Source organism: Liolophura sinensis, chromosome 3, assembly GCF_032854445.1.
Source record: "Liolophura sinensis isolate JHLJ2023 chromosome 3, CUHK_Ljap_v2, whole genome shotgun sequence".
Lineage (NCBI taxonomy): Eukaryota > Metazoa > Mollusca > Polyplacophora > Chitonida > Chitonidae > Liolophura > Liolophura sinensis.
This window is the reverse complement of record NC_088297.1, coordinates 4,168,482-4,185,370: the sequence shown is the minus strand read 5'-3', so window position 1 is coordinate 4,185,370 and position 16,889 is coordinate 4,168,482. Positions and strand designations below refer to the sequence as shown.

General features: G+C 41.7%; 1 protein-coding gene across 1 annotated transcript in view; it reads right to left on the bottom strand.

The window, feature by feature from the left end:
• LOC135463999 (gamma-tubulin complex component 5-like) overlaps positions 1-16,889 on the bottom strand; it is a 50,822-nt gene that overhangs the window by 20,975 nt on the left and 12,958 nt on the right. Inside the window, 9 exon segments of the mRNA XM_064741472.1 lie at positions 1,885-2,047; positions 5,031-5,280; positions 5,768-6,129; positions 7,043-7,158; positions 8,817-9,019; positions 9,744-9,972; positions 11,573-11,666; positions 13,990-14,079; positions 14,806-15,089. Of these exon segments, the coding sequence (XP_064597542.1) occupies positions 1,885-2,047; positions 5,031-5,280; positions 5,768-6,129; positions 7,043-7,158; positions 8,817-9,019; positions 9,744-9,972; positions 11,573-11,666; positions 13,990-14,079; positions 14,806-15,089 (1,791 nt within the window).

The following is a 16,889-nucleotide window of genomic DNA, read 5'->3' as shown; positions in this document are numbered from 1 at the left end:
TGCTCCCTCAAAATAACATGCTCATTCCGACCCAAAAGATTCATACCCTGTTAGAATCAAATCTGCGCAAAATCAAATCCTGCTAAAGAAGACAATTAGTAAAGGCTGCAATATTTATTTATTTATTTATTCCATTGGTGTTTTACGCCGTACTCAAGAATATATCACTTATACGATGGTGGCCAGTATTGTGGTGGGAGGAAACCGGGCACAGCCCAGGGAGAAAGCCACAACCATCCGCAGGTTGCTGACAGACCTTCCCATGTACATGGCTACAATAAGCAGAAATCTCAATAAGCCTAACAACGATTGTACAATACAAAACGTACACAAGAATTTCAGGTACTTGTGTTGATTGAGTTACAATTATAAAAATTCTGTCATGTCTCGCAATAGTCTTGAAATAAGTGAACATTATCAGGTGTAAAGTAATGTACCACGCCCTGCATCACTGTATGGACTGCTCTATCCATGTATCAAATCTGTTATCTTCCAAAAACATGAAACTTAGACCTGCATAACAACAGTATATCAAGAGTACTTTATTTTTTTATGGAAAAATGTATTTTTAAGAGAACAAACCTTAATTCACCAAGAGAATGTGTAAGAAAACAAAGATGTTACATTGTTACATCAATAGACTTGTGACAACAAAATCTGTCACCGAAAATAAACACACAGGAGGATTCTTGCCAAGTCATCTTAGGTCCATTTTTCAGTATATTTCCTTTTCATTTTCATAACAGCTGAACAGATTGATAATGTTTTTCAACCAAATTCCCACCCCTCAGAAAGGCAAGCCTCATGGCGATTTGAAAGAAACATCGCTTGTGAGGAGATTCGCAGTTTTTTAAGGTGCTGACTAACTCCCCACCATTTGGTGATTTAGTAAATGTACTGTAAACTAAATGCCCCAAACGGAGAGTGCCACATACCGGGAGAAATCATAATTATGCGCAGAATGCGCAGAACACATTGGGACTTTACGCTTTAGAAAATAAACATAAACAGCAGCATCATATTTGGAGGGTTTTAATATCATCCAACAACCGTGACGGGAAGCATGTCAACTTTTATCACATTTGTTCCTGGACTTCCGCTCGAGCATGTCTCTTTATTTATCCAGGTACGGTAGGCTTACGAACGTCAGCACAGCTTTTACTGATCAAATTACAAATTTACATTAATAAAAACCTGATTTACACTCAAATCTGGCCAAATGTGATGCCTGAAGGCGTACTTGTGACAACAATTATGCCCTTTTTTACCCTGAATATTTTGATACTGGTAAAAAAAAAAAAAAAAAAAAAAATATAGGGGACACCACACCATTGCCTTAATTCTGATTATGCGGTAAATTTGAGGGAGCAGGTACATGTAGTCAGCTTTAAGGGTGGAGAAATCAGAGCGCACAGAGGTAACCACCCACCTTCAAAAGGAAGCCGACAAACCTCCTGACATAAAGCATCAGCTGAAGCAGACACACTTGGAATTGAACCCGTGACCTATCTTGTCAAAGGTAGGATAGGCGCATTGCTTTCACCGTTTCGGTCTGTTGTGAGAAGGTCTGCCAGCAATTTTTCGAATGCTTGTGGGATTCTCCTAGGCTCTGCTCAGTTTCCCGACATAATGCTGGTTGTCGTTGTGTAAGTGACATAAGTAAACCACCGATCAAAAAGAAATGTATTAACCACCTGAGTCAGCGAGGCAGTTGACAGTACATACATCTTCACACAGGTAAAGTTCATCAATAACTTGCCAAAGGTCACTGGTTCATCCTTGTGACATTGAGGAATTAATCAACAATAAAAAAAATAAATAAATAAATAAATAGACCATTTAAGAGTTGACAATTTCGCTAAAAAATGTGACAGACAGACTCACCCTTATAGAGTCCAGGTAATCTAGCAGATGATGTTCCTTAGTGAGGATCTCTACCAGCTTCGTAGATACTCGCTGATAGCGCTTGTGGACATACGGGTACAGACAGTGCTCCAGTAACACGGATATCCTACCCAGACCACTCAGATTCAGCTCAGACACACTCCTGTTGAACCAAATGGTATAAAATTCACTTAAAACCATAAGTAAGTATGTTTAAAAAGGGAAATGGATGAAGGGTTGGACGGACAGAAAAAAAACAGGAGAAGGTCGGTGAAAATCAGTACGGTTTTACCACTACGTTACCACAAAGTGGGCCTCTTCACCAATATCCCAGTCTGATGCAGGAGTCTTTCGTCAATGCGGTCGCTGTGAGTTGAAGTCCAGCCCATGCTGGCTTCCTCTCCGACTGTATGTGATAAGGTCTGCCAGCAACCTGCGGTTGGTCATGGGTTTCCCCCAGGCGCTGCCCGGTTTCCACCCACCATAATGCTGGTCACCGTCGGCGTAAGTGACGGCGTAAAATATCAATCAAATAAACAAATAAATATCCCAGTCTTAGATTCTCTCAAGATTACCCACCAACGAATACTCAACTGTGAGACAACACTGAACAGCACCATGTCGCCTGACAGCACCTTCGCCCTAACCCCAGCGCGTATGACCTCTACCTATGTCACGTGAGTTCTACGTACCAAGTTCTATGAACAAATGCATGGAGTACCCATGGGTTTCCCCATTATCACCAATAACAACAGAAATCTTCCTGATCTATTTGGAAGACACTGCACTGAAAACATGCCCACTTTTCCCCCTTGTGTTGGATCAGGACACCCGATGACACCTTTGTAACATAAGGACCACACCAAGACCCAAAGCAGCTTCTAGACCGACTCAACAACCAGACCAGGACCCAAAAAAGCTTCAAAACCACCTCAACAACTAGACCAGGACCCAAACAGCTTCTAGACCACCTCAACAACTAGACCAGGACCCAAACAGCTTCTACACCACCTCAACAACCAGACCAGGACCCAAAACAGTTTCTAGACCACCTCAACAACTAGACCAGGACCCAAAACAGCTTCTACACCACCTCAACAACCACATCAGGACCCAAAACAGCTTCTAGACCACCTCAACAACCACATCAGGACCCAAAACAGTTTCTAGACCACCTCAACAACTAGACCAGTGCCCAAAACAACTTCTAGACCACCTCAACAACCAAACCAGGGCCCAAAACAGCTTCAAAACCACCTCAACAAACAAGACCAGGACCCAAAACAGCTTCAAAACCACCTCAACAACTAGACCAGGGCCCAAAAACAGCTTCTAGACCACCTCAGCAACTAGACCAGGGCCCAAAAAAGCTTCAAAACCACCTCAACAACCAGACCAGGGCCCAAACAACTTCTAGACCAGGACCCAAAACAGCTTCTAGACCACCTCAACAACCTGAACAGGACCCAAAACAACTTCTAGACCACCTCAACAACCAGACCAGGACCCAAAACAGCTTCTACACCACCTCAACAACCAGACCAGGACCCAAAACAGCTTCTACACCACCTCAACAACCAGATCAGGACCCAAAACAGCTTCTAGACCATATCAAGAACCAAACCAGGGCCCAAAACAGCTTCAAAAACCACCACAACAACCAGACCAGGACCCAAAACAGCTTCTACACCACCTCAACAACCAGACCAGGACCCAAAAAAGCTTCAAAACCACCTCAACATCCAGACCAGGACCCAAAAAAGCTTCAAAACCACCTCAACAACCAGACCAGGACCCAAAACAGCTTCTAGACCACCTCAACATCCAGACCAGGACCCAAAACAGCTTCAAAACCACATCAACAGCCAGACCAGGACCCAAAACAGCTTCAAAACCACCTCAACAACCAGACCAGGACACAAAACAGCTTCTAGACCACCTCAACAACTAGACCAGGACCCAAACAGCTTCTAGACCACCTCAACAACTAGACCAGGACCCAAAACAGCTTCTAGACCACCTCAAACAACCAGATCAGGACCCAAACAACTTCTAGACCACCTCAACAACCAAACCATGACCCAAAACGGCTTCTAGACCACCTCAACAACCTGAACAGGACCCAAAACAGCTTCTAGACCACCTCAACAACCAGACCAGGGACCAAAACAGCTTCTAGACCACCTCAACATCCAGGCAAGGACCCAAAATAGCTTCAAAACCACCTCAACAACCTGAACAGGACCCAAAACAACTTCTAGACCACCTCAACAACCAGACCAGGACCCAAAACAGCTTCTAGACCACCTCAACAACTAGACCAGGACCCAAAACAGCTTCTAGACCACCTCAACAACCTGAACAGGACCCAAAACAACTTCTAGACCACCTCAACAACCAGACCAGGACCCAAAACAGCTTCTAGACCACCTCAACAAATAGACCAGGACCCACAACACCTTCTAGACCACCTCAACAACCAGACCAGGACCCAAAACAGCTTCTAGACCACTTCAACAACCAGCTCCAGCTCTTACAAACAAGATAATTTCTCACATCATCAGACCATCTTGCCCAGAGAAACTGCCAGCTAAGAATCCCCATCACCTATTACAGTCACACTCCCCTTCATCAGCAAAATCAGTTACCAGATAAGACGCCTCTTAAATTTATTTATTTGTTTGATTGGTGTTTTACGCGATACTCAAAAATATTTCACTTATACGATGGCGGCCAGCATTATGGTGGGAGGAAACCGAGAAGAGCCGGGGGGAAACCCACGACCGTCGGCAGGTTGCTGACAGACCTTCCTAGGTACGGCTGGAGAGAAAGTCAGCATGAGCTGGACTAGAACTCACAGTGACGGCATTGGGGGCTGACTCCCGGGTCAATGCACGGTGTTGGTGTTTTCATCCCCTCAGCCATGGAGCCCCCTCCGGATGCTGTTGATAAAAATTTATTCTCAGGGAGTGGCAATGTTGTATACTTCTCAGTTACAAAATTTCCCTTCTATGCGTATGGCATAAAACACTAATGAAATAAATAACACTAAAAATAAACAACACTGGGGTGAGAGCAATTTCAAGGAAAATTACTAAGAAGAAAAAGTCTTCCAAAACAGGTAAACAAACAAAAATACTACTTACTGCTCCAGTTCTTCAGCTTTAGTTGTGTCTGCATTTTTTCCACTGCAGTCCAGATCAATTATGGCTGAAAAGTTGATCTGTAAAAGGGGATCATAACTGTTTCTTGAATCTTCTACTATTGGTGGTAGATTTACTCCCTTTGTGTCATCTCTCCCACCAGATGGCGCTTCTGATCCAGGGCGTGGTGTCTTACCCAATGTTTCCTCCAGGGACTCTATGAAGGTGGTGTACCAGGATTTACACTCAACATCTGAGAGATTAAGAAGATGCATGAGGTAAATACAACGTTGTTGTTGCAAATGTAAACCCCAAATTTCTCAGCATGTTGTTGATCTATTTGTCTGGAGTTAAATGATGAAATATTCAATAATATTTCACTTATACGAGGGCGTTATGATGGGAGGAAAGAGGCCAGAGTCCATGGGAAACCCACAACCATCTGCAGGTTGATGAGGGCATTCCAATATACGACTGGTGAAAACATGAGCTGGGCTGGAAACTCCTGGGTCACTGTGCTGCATCAGCACGCTAACCAACAGAATACAGAAACTCTGGTATGCTTCTGGACATGGCATTTCAGTGAAAAAAAAAATCACAATTGTGTGTCCTGTTTGTATGCTTTGCTGTTCCTATGACTTGACTCAAGTCTGAACTCTTTTTTTACTTTTTTAAACCAACGTTCTCTAATTCTTGATCTGCATGATCTGTGTGATCTGGACACAACATTTGCCCCGTACCTGTGTTATCATGTTCCCTTAACACCTTTCCCAATCTTCCCAGGGTCTGCAGGAGCTCCATGGACTTGCCCGCTAACACCACCTCTCTCATCACAGGCAGGAGAAACCTGGGTGCCCAGTACGACCCCTGCTTCCCTAGTTCCTTGTCTTCCTCCACACTGGGGTGTTCCTTGCCAGGCGAAGTAACCCTGACCTGTTCCTTGCCAGGGGAGGCAACACTGACATGTTCCTTGCCAGGGGAGGTAACCCCAGCATGCTCCTTGCCAGGGGAGGTAACCTCTGAAGAGTGATCTGTGGATGGGCAGCGCAGGGAGAAGGCTGTTTCCCAAAAGTTTTCATCTAAAGACTTCACAGATTCATTTCTGTTGAACAAGAGAAAACATATAATGGTAATTCCACATTTTCGTCTCTGCAACGTAAGTAAAGATTACTTGTAACTTCAAAATCGTTGTCTATATCTGCTTTCTATATCTGGTTCCTATGTGAGCGAATTTGATGCAGCCAAACTCAAAAGTAGGAAAATAGGAAAGCCCTGCTGTCTGGGTAATCTGTTGTAGTTAGGGGGAACTTCTGACATTCAAGGACCTTCAGACAGATTATAAATTAACTTGTGATGAAAGTATTATGCTTAAGTCCTCAACCAGACACGTTCTGTCTAAACATGTACATCAGGCTTTAAGTGTTCCCCGAGAGGAGCTGAATCGCTGTGATGGTAATCCAGGCAGAGGAGATGATGCATCGGACTTGGTGACCACTTCGATTTTCAATGCCTTTCACCACTGCATACAGTCGAACGCTTCTCGCTAAATAATCATCTAATTCATCATCACCAAGGGTCTTTCCCTTATATTTATTATCGCTCATAATAAAGTGACGTTCGATGATAACAATGTGAACAACGTGAGTAGTAACTGCTACGGATACCGTGAATTACCTCCCTTGAGTCCGATGTTACTCCTGGCACCACAAAGCCACTGACAGCTGCCCCCGAATGCCATTGCTTGCAAAAAGTCTTTTTTTCCCTTAAAATGCTTAAATGCAGGAGCCCTGTGCTCAAAATTCCCCCGAATGTGATAGTCTTGGGAGTTTTCAACCATTAAATGAAGCGTACTGGAATGTTGCTTCATTTGGTGAATTTCATCCTTCATCCTTCATCCAACACCTCCAACATGTGGAGAAAGTATTTCCTTTTTCTCGGCAAATGGCCAAGAGTCAGAAGTTCCCCAACATTAATCAACAAACAAAAAACATTACTCTGCACTAAATTACCCAAACCTTTGAACGAGGAATTCTTTCCTGGGGTCTGTCAGAGTGCCCTTTGTGATCCACTCATCTATGATGTCTAAGTAGGGCCGACTGGTCTGTATCAACATCGTTAACAACAACATCGCCTAGCAACCAAAACAAATGAAAATGTCTTCTTACTGATACATGAAGTTGAACACTTACTCTGAAAGCTTAAGATTTCAGTGCTACACACTGATCACACATCAGACCACTTCGGGCCTCAGTGGCTGAGAGGGTTAGCACACTGACCCATGAACCTCCCTCCAATATGGCTGCTGTGAGTTCAAATCCAACTCATGCTGGCTTCCTCTCCAGCCATACATGGAAAGGTCTGTCAGCAACCTGCGGGATGGTCTTGGGTTTGCCCCGGGCTCTGCCCAGTTTCCTCCCACCACAATGCTACCAATCGTCAAATAAGAGAAATATTCTTGAGTAAGATCCCAAAACACCAATCAAATAAATAAATATATCAGACCACTAATGGCTGACAACAAACTGCAAGCACTGGAATCCATACATTATGATTGGCTGGGGTTATTTCACATGTTGCTCAAGTGAAACAGCCGTGTGAATGATGAAAACACCAATCAAGTAAGTAAAATAAATAAATAAATACATTTCAATCAAGATTTCTTATTTCAGTTAGTAGTAACTGACATTACAAGAGCCAAAGGACTTATGGACTAGAGGTAACAGACTTCAGGAAGTCTTCCCATATTGGATTTCAGTGGATGGCAGTTACAATGTTGGATTACTATTTAACGCCTGTCTGTCAATGCATTCAAACACCTGTCTGTCAATGCATTCAAACACCTGTCTGTCAATGCATTCAAACACCCGTCTATCAATGCATTCAGACACCCGTCTGTCAATGCATTCAAACACTTGTCTCTCAATGCATTCAAACACCTGTCTATCAATGCATTCAAACACCTGTCTGTCAATGCATTCAGACACCCGTCTGTCAATGCATTCAGACATCCGTCTGTCAATGCATTCAAACACTTGTCTCTCAATGCATTCAAACACCTGTCTGTCACTGCATTCAAACACCCATCTATCAATGCATTCAAACACCCATCTATCAATGCATTCAGACACCTGTCTGTAAATGCATTCAAACACCTGTCTGTCAATGCATTCCAACACCTGTCTGTCCAATGCATTCAAATACCCATCTATCAATGCATTCAAACACTTGTCTCTCAATGCATTCAAACACCCGTCTGTCAATGCATTCAAACACTTGTCTCTCAATGCATTCAAACACCTGTCTATCAATGCATTCAAACACCTGTCTGTCAATGCTTTCAAACATGAATCCACTGGGCACTCAGCAGATACATACAGAAGGAAGGCATGATTTACCCTCCAACATTAGTTCATAACTGGCAGCTCTACTTGTTTCAAACTCAAAAATCCAGAGTAAAGTGACAGGCTTTCCCTGGACACATCTGTTAGCCCAGCATGTGGGTCTCACAAGACTTGTGTAGAAGTCAAATACCTCTTCAACCTTTTTACATGTTTGCAAGGTGTTTATTCAGGTATTTTTTGAAGGCATTATTCTATGTAGACTGATATATTATACTTTTTGTGAAGTCCTGAAACTGGCCCATCCAACCAATGTAGTTTTGTCTCCAAAATCAAATTAAAAATGTGCATAAACTGCAACGGAAGTTGCTCTTTTATATGGGAAAAGGTTGAGGAATTAGGGCAGTATACAGCTATAGGTCTGTCACAAAGTTTCTCTCCAGTCATTTACCAGATCAGTGGATTCTTCGCTGAAGCCATCATATTTTAGAACGGTGTTGTAGAGTCGTGACAACAACTTGGCAGCGAGAAAAGTGTTATCTCCCTTGGCTCTGCCCTCTTCTGTCCCGTGGTAAAACACATCGTAGACCACACCTAGTTTGATGAACCATGGCTGAAGGATGAGGCTCAGGGTTTGAAGAGAGAAGATTTCTTCTGGAACAGACACACAATTCAACAATTACAGATAAAGTGGTTTTTGGGGCACGTTTGGGGGGTTAGCAATACTTTTGTTTTTTTGTAGAAAAGAGTCAGAGAGTGATTACTTGGGGTTTACTGTCGCACTTACAGTGCATGTAATGTGCCTCCTTGGTTTAAGCACCACTCTTTTATCTAGTGCTTTATGGAGACGACTTACCTAAAGCTAGTAAGCCACACCATTATACTGATATTGTTCAACCAGTCGCTGCACTGCCCTTAATGCTGAACGCCAACCGAGGAAGCTACAACTTCCTGTTTTAAGGTCTCAAGTGAGACCCGATGCAGGAATGACCCTGGATCTACCCCCCCCCCCCCCGAAACCCAACCCCAACCCCACCCCCACCCCCCCGAAGCAGACACTCTACCAAATGAGCCACTGGGGCTGCTATTAAAGGAAAGACAACCCCAGACCAAATCTACGCATGCATCAACAAGTCCCAAAGTCAAAAAAGACAACCTTTATATTTTGGGGATGTTGTGTAGCATATAGCAGTTCAGAGTATGCCTAATTGCACACATATCAATTTTAACCAATCAGGTACAAATTATTTCTATAACCTGAGAAAAGCAGCCATTTCTGCTGACATCACACTAACTCAGTTTTGCCTTTTAGCTGTTTCCAGCGTCTCTAACATGAAGTATACCATGGCCTCAAACGTGGGAAGGAGTTTTATCACACCTTGTTTCGTAACGCTCAATTCCAACTGGCTGAGGAACTTTCTAAATGTCTGCAAGAACTGAGCTAAGCACTGAGCAAACGCCTGGAAGGTCAAGGACACCTGGTCATGTGACGCACTGTTGATGTTGTAACAGGACTTGCTGTTGGTTATACGGGTGATGAAATCTTGTAGCTGGTGTACTTGAGAGCCGTGTTTGAAATAGACATCTAGTCTCTCCATCAAACTCTCCTGAAAACGCACAGAAAAAAATGAATTTTTTTACTCAGTTTATTTCACCTGAAATTTGACAGTTTTCAAACCACACATTTCTCATTGTTTTAACAACATTTACAAGGCCACATCTGATTCCTTTTTACAAAAACTTAAAGCAGAAGAGAACTTAAACATGACACTACAGGCTGAAAAAAGCACGTTTTTTTTTCTATCTGGTGGTGCCTGCTGCATAATTTTGCGATTTTTCCTCGCCATACACGTAAAGCCTGAAAAGGGCAAAGCTGGTATAAATTGCGGAGTCCATCGCATCCTCCATCTTTAACACCCTGTAATTTATGCTGGGGGTGTGCTGCCTCTGAGCCAAAGAGAGTTGTTAAAACTGCCGGCTGGTTCGTGTAAACTCGGAACCCATTCCGGTTTCCCGATCGTCAAGCAGAAAACGAACTGCAATGTTCGCTACCTTCTGGGAAGAAAAGTTTATCGGAAATGTACGAAGGGCACTTCGGCAGTTTCCGACGGCAATTCTCCTCAAAACACATAAAAACTTCAGAACTAGTTCTAAGGCAAAATGGAGTCGCCCACAGCAGATTATGGTGCTGACTTTATTTATACTTTATCAACTTGAAGCACATATTAGAAGTTTTGTATGGCATGCACCTGCGAGAAAATGTGTACTCTTTTCAATGGTATTTGAATGATATTAAAATTTCCTTCTCCTTTAAGTGTTGGCTCCAAAATTATCACTTTACGGCCTTTATATCCTTTTGAAAGTGCATTTTTACAATCTGGACATTTTACATACTGGTATATGTAAATAATAAAATGTATTGATTTGTTCTCACCAAATGATTGAATGACTGATTATGGCTTAATACCACATTGGCAATATTTCGGCCATATCAGAGTGAAGACGTGTAAACCAGGACAGCTTTCGATATAATGAACATCAAAATCAAAACAAGGAAGACAAACATGTTTAAAACAATGTTTCAAACATGTTAAAAAAACCTCAACTTTAGTTAAAACTCAAAAACCAAAACAACTTTTATAATCTTTAATTTTGGCAATCTTGCATATTAAATTTGTGTCTGTATCTATAATAAAAAAAACTATAACGATATAGGCCATTCTCACCAAATGCCAATTACTAGTATCTCTTTCATCAAACACGATGCTGGTTTGTGCAAGACACCTGACAAGGGTTTCTACTTAATCTTCCCATTAAATTTGCTGTCATCACGTAAAGTGAAGAATTCTTTGTTATAAAGTTCAAACACAAACAACTTAAAATAACTACTAAACAAATTACTAAACTAATATGACTGAAATATTAAATACTACTAAACTATCAAATATATGATTAAACTGTGAAGTAAATAAATAAATCAACAAATGAAATAAAAACCATTAAGTAAAGGATTAAACTACTAAACACATCACTGATCTATGAAATAAATGATAAAGCTATGAAGTAAATAAATAACTGAAATATCCCAAAAAAATCATTAAATTACGTGTTCTAAATACATTAATTACTGAACTATGAATTAAATGATTAAACTATGAAGTAAGTAAATAAATGAACAAATAAATAATGATGTGAATGTCTTCTAACCTTTGTAAGATGTGACATAGCGAGGTCATGCCTGAGAAAGAAGCGTCCATCCTGATAGTGGCAGATGAAGAGCTCCCTAACTCCAGATAACAACCTGCCAACAACAACGATAACAATCACCTCAATTGTCTGATCAGTTTTTCTCAGCTCGACAGTGCACAGCGGTTAAGATGGCCGTCTTTCAATCCTTAGAAAAACATGAGGCGCGAGTACATTCCCCAGCTCTCAGTTCCTCGGGTGACAATAAGCAGTCAGGAAGTGACACCTGTGTCCACAGTTGCATAATTTAATACCTGTTCGTCGAAGACAGCTACCGGCCCGGATAGCACAGTTGGTAGAGCGTCCGCTTCAGGACCGGTAGATCCAGGATCAATCCTTGATCGAGTCACACCTAAGACTTTAAAAGAGGAAGTTGAAGGGGATAGTGCAACGACTGGTTCACCCGTATCAGTATAATGGCTCGGGCGGGGCGGCTTACTTGCCTTCGGTAAGTCGTCTCAGTGAAGCAGCACTAAATAAAAGAGCGGTGGAAATCCGTCCTGCAACAAGGAGGCACATTACACGTACATGCACCCTAATGATTCCTTCGTCGTCATATGACTGAAAAATAGTTGAGTACGACGTTAAACCCCAAGCACTCACTCACTCACTCGAAGACAGCTTGTCTTCCACCAATCAGGTGCCTGTATCTACAGGTATAAGACATAAATGAGGGGATGTTCACCTGTACACGGACACGGAATCAACGCTGATTGGCTGACAGTGAAGATAGTGCTTCCTGGGTTAAATACTGCAGACTTGGTTACACATGAATAAATGTACCATGTAAATTTCACTTTTAAATACTATACTATTTTACTATGGAGAAAAGGCCATTCGAAAATATTTTGTGACAGGCAGGTTTATAATGTGGGAACACCTGACTGGCTATCTCTTTATTAAACATCCAGTGAAACCTGCCGATGGTGATGTGAGTTTCTCCCGGCACTGCCCGTTTTATTCTCACCATACCGATGGCCGTCGCCGTATAAGTGAAATATTCTTGAGTACGACGTAAAACACCAATCAAATAAATAAATAAATAAATATCCAGTGTATCTTTCCAAAAACATCTGAGGTTTATATTCTTCACAGTCTTCAATATTAAGTTTGCATCATTTTTCTGTTTTCTCCACCATCGGGTGACACCAATCTTATTTCGTGTTTTATAGGTCACCTGACGCTAAATATCTCAAAAAGTGCAAAACATAAAATTGTGAACCTGCACTTTTATTTTATCTGATTTTGATGTTTTATGCTTTTCTGGTTTTTCAAGGCTTTTGGATCACATAAATCTTAAAAGGGAAAAATTACTACATGTAAAACAGTCCACGTTTCCCTCAAAATAGATGAATTTTCTGTATTACTCTTAGGGCAGGGCTAAATTGAGTTTTAAAACTTTTACCGACCAATGAGGAATCTGAATTCAGCCAAACTTTTTTTATTTTTTTTCCAAACCAAGGCAAATTCTATGTTGTATTTTGTAATTATTTATGAATTTCTGTAAATATCCACCTCACAGTTTCGCTAGTTAACTGTCATGATCTTAAGGAGAACAGAAATTCAACTTTTTCTAATAAAAACTGATGGCATGCAAATTACATTTACAGATTGGGCAAGAATAAACAAGAACCTAACAGTAGACCTTGAATCCCCCCCCAAAAAAGTCCCACATACATTACATTTACAAGTGGCTTTGAGTGAAAGGATTAATTAAATGAAACTGTTCTGTAGTTATGTCTCCATTTATTTAAATATACCCCACATCAACTTTGAGTAAAAATCTAACGTGAGTTACCTCCCTTGTTGAGCACAGACCAATAACTGGACCTTTGTTACCACCTCTGTTTTAACAACCTACATGTCAATCGGGCCAAGTGTGTTGAACATTAACTTTCTTTTGTCACCATTTCCTACTAAGTTGTTAAGATGACTATGGTGAATACTTAGTTTACTTCAACGTCTGATTTACCCAAGTCAAGGACACCTTTGCCAAAAGTTACTGCCATCTGTTTCCTCAAAATAAGGCAAAATGCAGGACTTCCTATTTTCAAAACAATAACGACAGAAGAGTGACAGCTATGATTCACGTACTGCTCTTTGAAATAAATTGATTTTGTGAAAGGCAAAGAGAGAAAATAATGTGCTACACTTTTTGAAGATTTCGGTTTAGCACCCAAATTGAGAATAGTTATAATTCTGTTAAAAAAACTTATAATAGTTTTTTACCAAAAATATTCAGTTTTCAACCACAAAACTGAGTTTTAAGTTTAATTTTGCAAAGCAAATATCGGTTCATAAATACGACGTGTACGAGTCCTTACCATCCTACCTGTTAAAACGGTTAAGTTTAAATTGATGTGGTCTTACATGCTCACCAGATTAACTCCCTCATCATCTGATACTCTGTGATTTTCACGTCATACTGCATGGAGTACAGCGGGTTTGTCCTCAACTGGTAACAATCCCTGTCAAACAAAGTGTTTTTTTTTTTAAATTTGTGGCTTATAGTTCAAAAAGAAAAATATTTATACAGGTCTTGGGGTATGGAAATTCCTACAACCACAAATGTGTGGAAAATCTCACCAAGGCGGCCATCAAAAACAGAACAAGCCCAGCGATACCTCAATCTCACCTGAAACCAAGCACTGGGCTCACAAAGGTACGTTTGTCAGAGTGGGAAGAAAGTTAAAGGTGACTTGCAAAGGTTTTTGATATGAAAACGAACCATGTTCCACAGTTCATGGTATTAATGGTCATGTCAGATATTCCTATTGTTTTATACTCATGTCTGTAATTTGTAGCTAATTTTTAACAGAAATAAACCGCGCAAGTTTCGACGGTATGTACTCTACTCAAAACGCAATGTCTTGCTCTCCTTAGATTTCGGAACGTCGTGACGTCAAAGAGAACCTGCTTCATACAGCAGACCGCCAATGACATCATTGACATTTGAAAAAGAGAGAGAAAAGCAATGGACATTTTCCATACAATGCTACATTGGATAATGCTACAATACGCAATAACAGGAGAACACTGTCGAAAACAAGTTTTGAAAAAATTAAGAGCTTGGTAATTCACCTTTAAGATGTTTTTTTAAGATGGTAGTTACATGTACAAGAATGCCACATTACATATGTTTTGAGAAACTGGCCCTGAGGTTCAGAACCCAAAACAATTGTGTGCAGACATACCAATCAGTGTAGAGATTAGAACAGTGTCCATCTGCCCAGGCTCCAGTCTCCACCATGCCCTGCCAGTATTGCACCATTACATTCCCTTCCAGCCAGTTGTCTCCCTTGTCAAGCACACTCTTCAGCTTAGGGGGAGTAAGGTCAGACTCAGAGTTATCTCCCTGTATGTCATCGTCAGCTTCCTTCTGAGGTTCCTCCTCCCCATCAAACCTGACAACCTTTCCTGTGCTCTGATTGGCTGAATCGAAGTCCTCTTCCTCGTCATCATCATCACCATATGAGTCCTGGCCAATCACAAGTTAGCAGAAAGAGATTCAAACAATGCTCCAAAAAATTAGTGGTCAATACCACAATACTGACATCAATCTGTATGGATAAGGTCTTGTATAGCTTTAACTTCATCTTGACTCTTAAATAACCAAACAACAAAATTCAAATTCAGAAATGCTGTTCAGGGCAACAAGCTCACAAAATCACTCCTAGCACAAGTGGTGAACCACACAACTCTGGCAAATAGATACATTACAGCTGAACTTGAAACTCTAATAAATGTAACTGTTAAAGTTCAGAAACTCGGTGTAGTGTAGTTCATCAAACAAAAATAAAGATGACTTTTCTAGAATAAACCAGTGCTGACACCAGAAAATATATGCGATTTGTGTGGGACAGTGATGGTGGTGTGTTTGAAGGCTGGAGGAGAGCCTCAAACTCACTAATGACTCTGGCTAAAGTTATATGTGACTTGAGTGGGACAATGATGGTGGTGTGTTTGAAGGCTGGAGGAGAGCCTCAAACTCACTGATGACTCTGGGTAAAGCTATATGTGACTTGAGTGGGACAGTGATGGTGGTGTGTTTGAAGGCTGGAGGAGAGCCTCAAACTCACTGATGACTCTGGGTAAAGCTATATGTGACTTGAGTGGGACAGTGATGGTGGTGTGTTTGAAAGCTGGAGGAGAGCCTCAAACTCACTGATGACTCTGGGTAAAGCTATATGTGACTTGAGTGGGACAGTGATGGTGGTGTGTTTGAAGGCTGCAGGAGAGCCTCAAACTCACTGATGACTCTGGGTAAAGCTATATGTGACTTGAGTGGGACAATGATGGTGGTGTGTTTGAAGGCTGGAGGAGAGCCTCAAACTCACTGATGACTCTGGGTAAAGATAGCTGTGACTTGTGTGGGACAATGATGGTGTTGTGTTTGAAGGCTGGTGGAGAGCCTCAAACTCACTGATGACTCTGGGTAAAGCTATATGTGACTTGAGTAGGGCAGTGATGGTGTTGTGTTTGAAAGCTGGGGGAGAGCCTCAAACTCACTGATGACTCTGGGTAAAGCTATATGTGACTTCAGTGGGACAGTGATGGTGTTGTGTCTGAAGGCTGCAGGAGATCCTCAAACTCACTGATGACTCTGGGTAAAGCTATATGTGACTTGAGTGGTACAGTGATGGTGTTGTGTTTGAAGGCTGGAAGAGATCCTCAAACTCACCAATGACTCTGGGTAAAGATAGCTGTGACTTGTGTGGGGCAGTGATGGTGTTGTGTTTTAAGACTGGTGGAGATCCTCAAACTCCCTAATGACTATGTGACTTGAGTGGGAAAGTGAAAGTGGTGTGTTTGAAGGCTGGTGGAGATTCTCAAACTCACTGATGACTCTGGGTAAAGCTATCTGTGATAGAGTGGGACAGTGAAGGTGTTGTGTTTGAGGGCTGGAGGAGAGTCTCAAACTCACTGATGACTCTGGGTAAAGCTATCTGTGACTTGAGTGGGACAGTGAAGGTGTTGTGTTTGAAGACTGGAGGAGATCCTCACACTCACTGATGACTCTGGGTAAAGCTATCTGTGACTTGAGTGGGGCAGTGAAGGTGTTGTGTTTGAAGGCTGGTGGAGATCCTCAAACTCACTGATGACTCTTGGTAAAGCTATCTGTGACATGAGTGGGGCAGTGATGGTGTTGTGTTTGAAGGCTCGTGGAGATCCTCAAACTCCCTGATGACTCTGGGTAAAGCTATATGTGACTTGAGTGGGACAATGATGCTGGTGTGTTTGAAGGCTGGAGATCATCAAACTCACTGATGACTCTGGG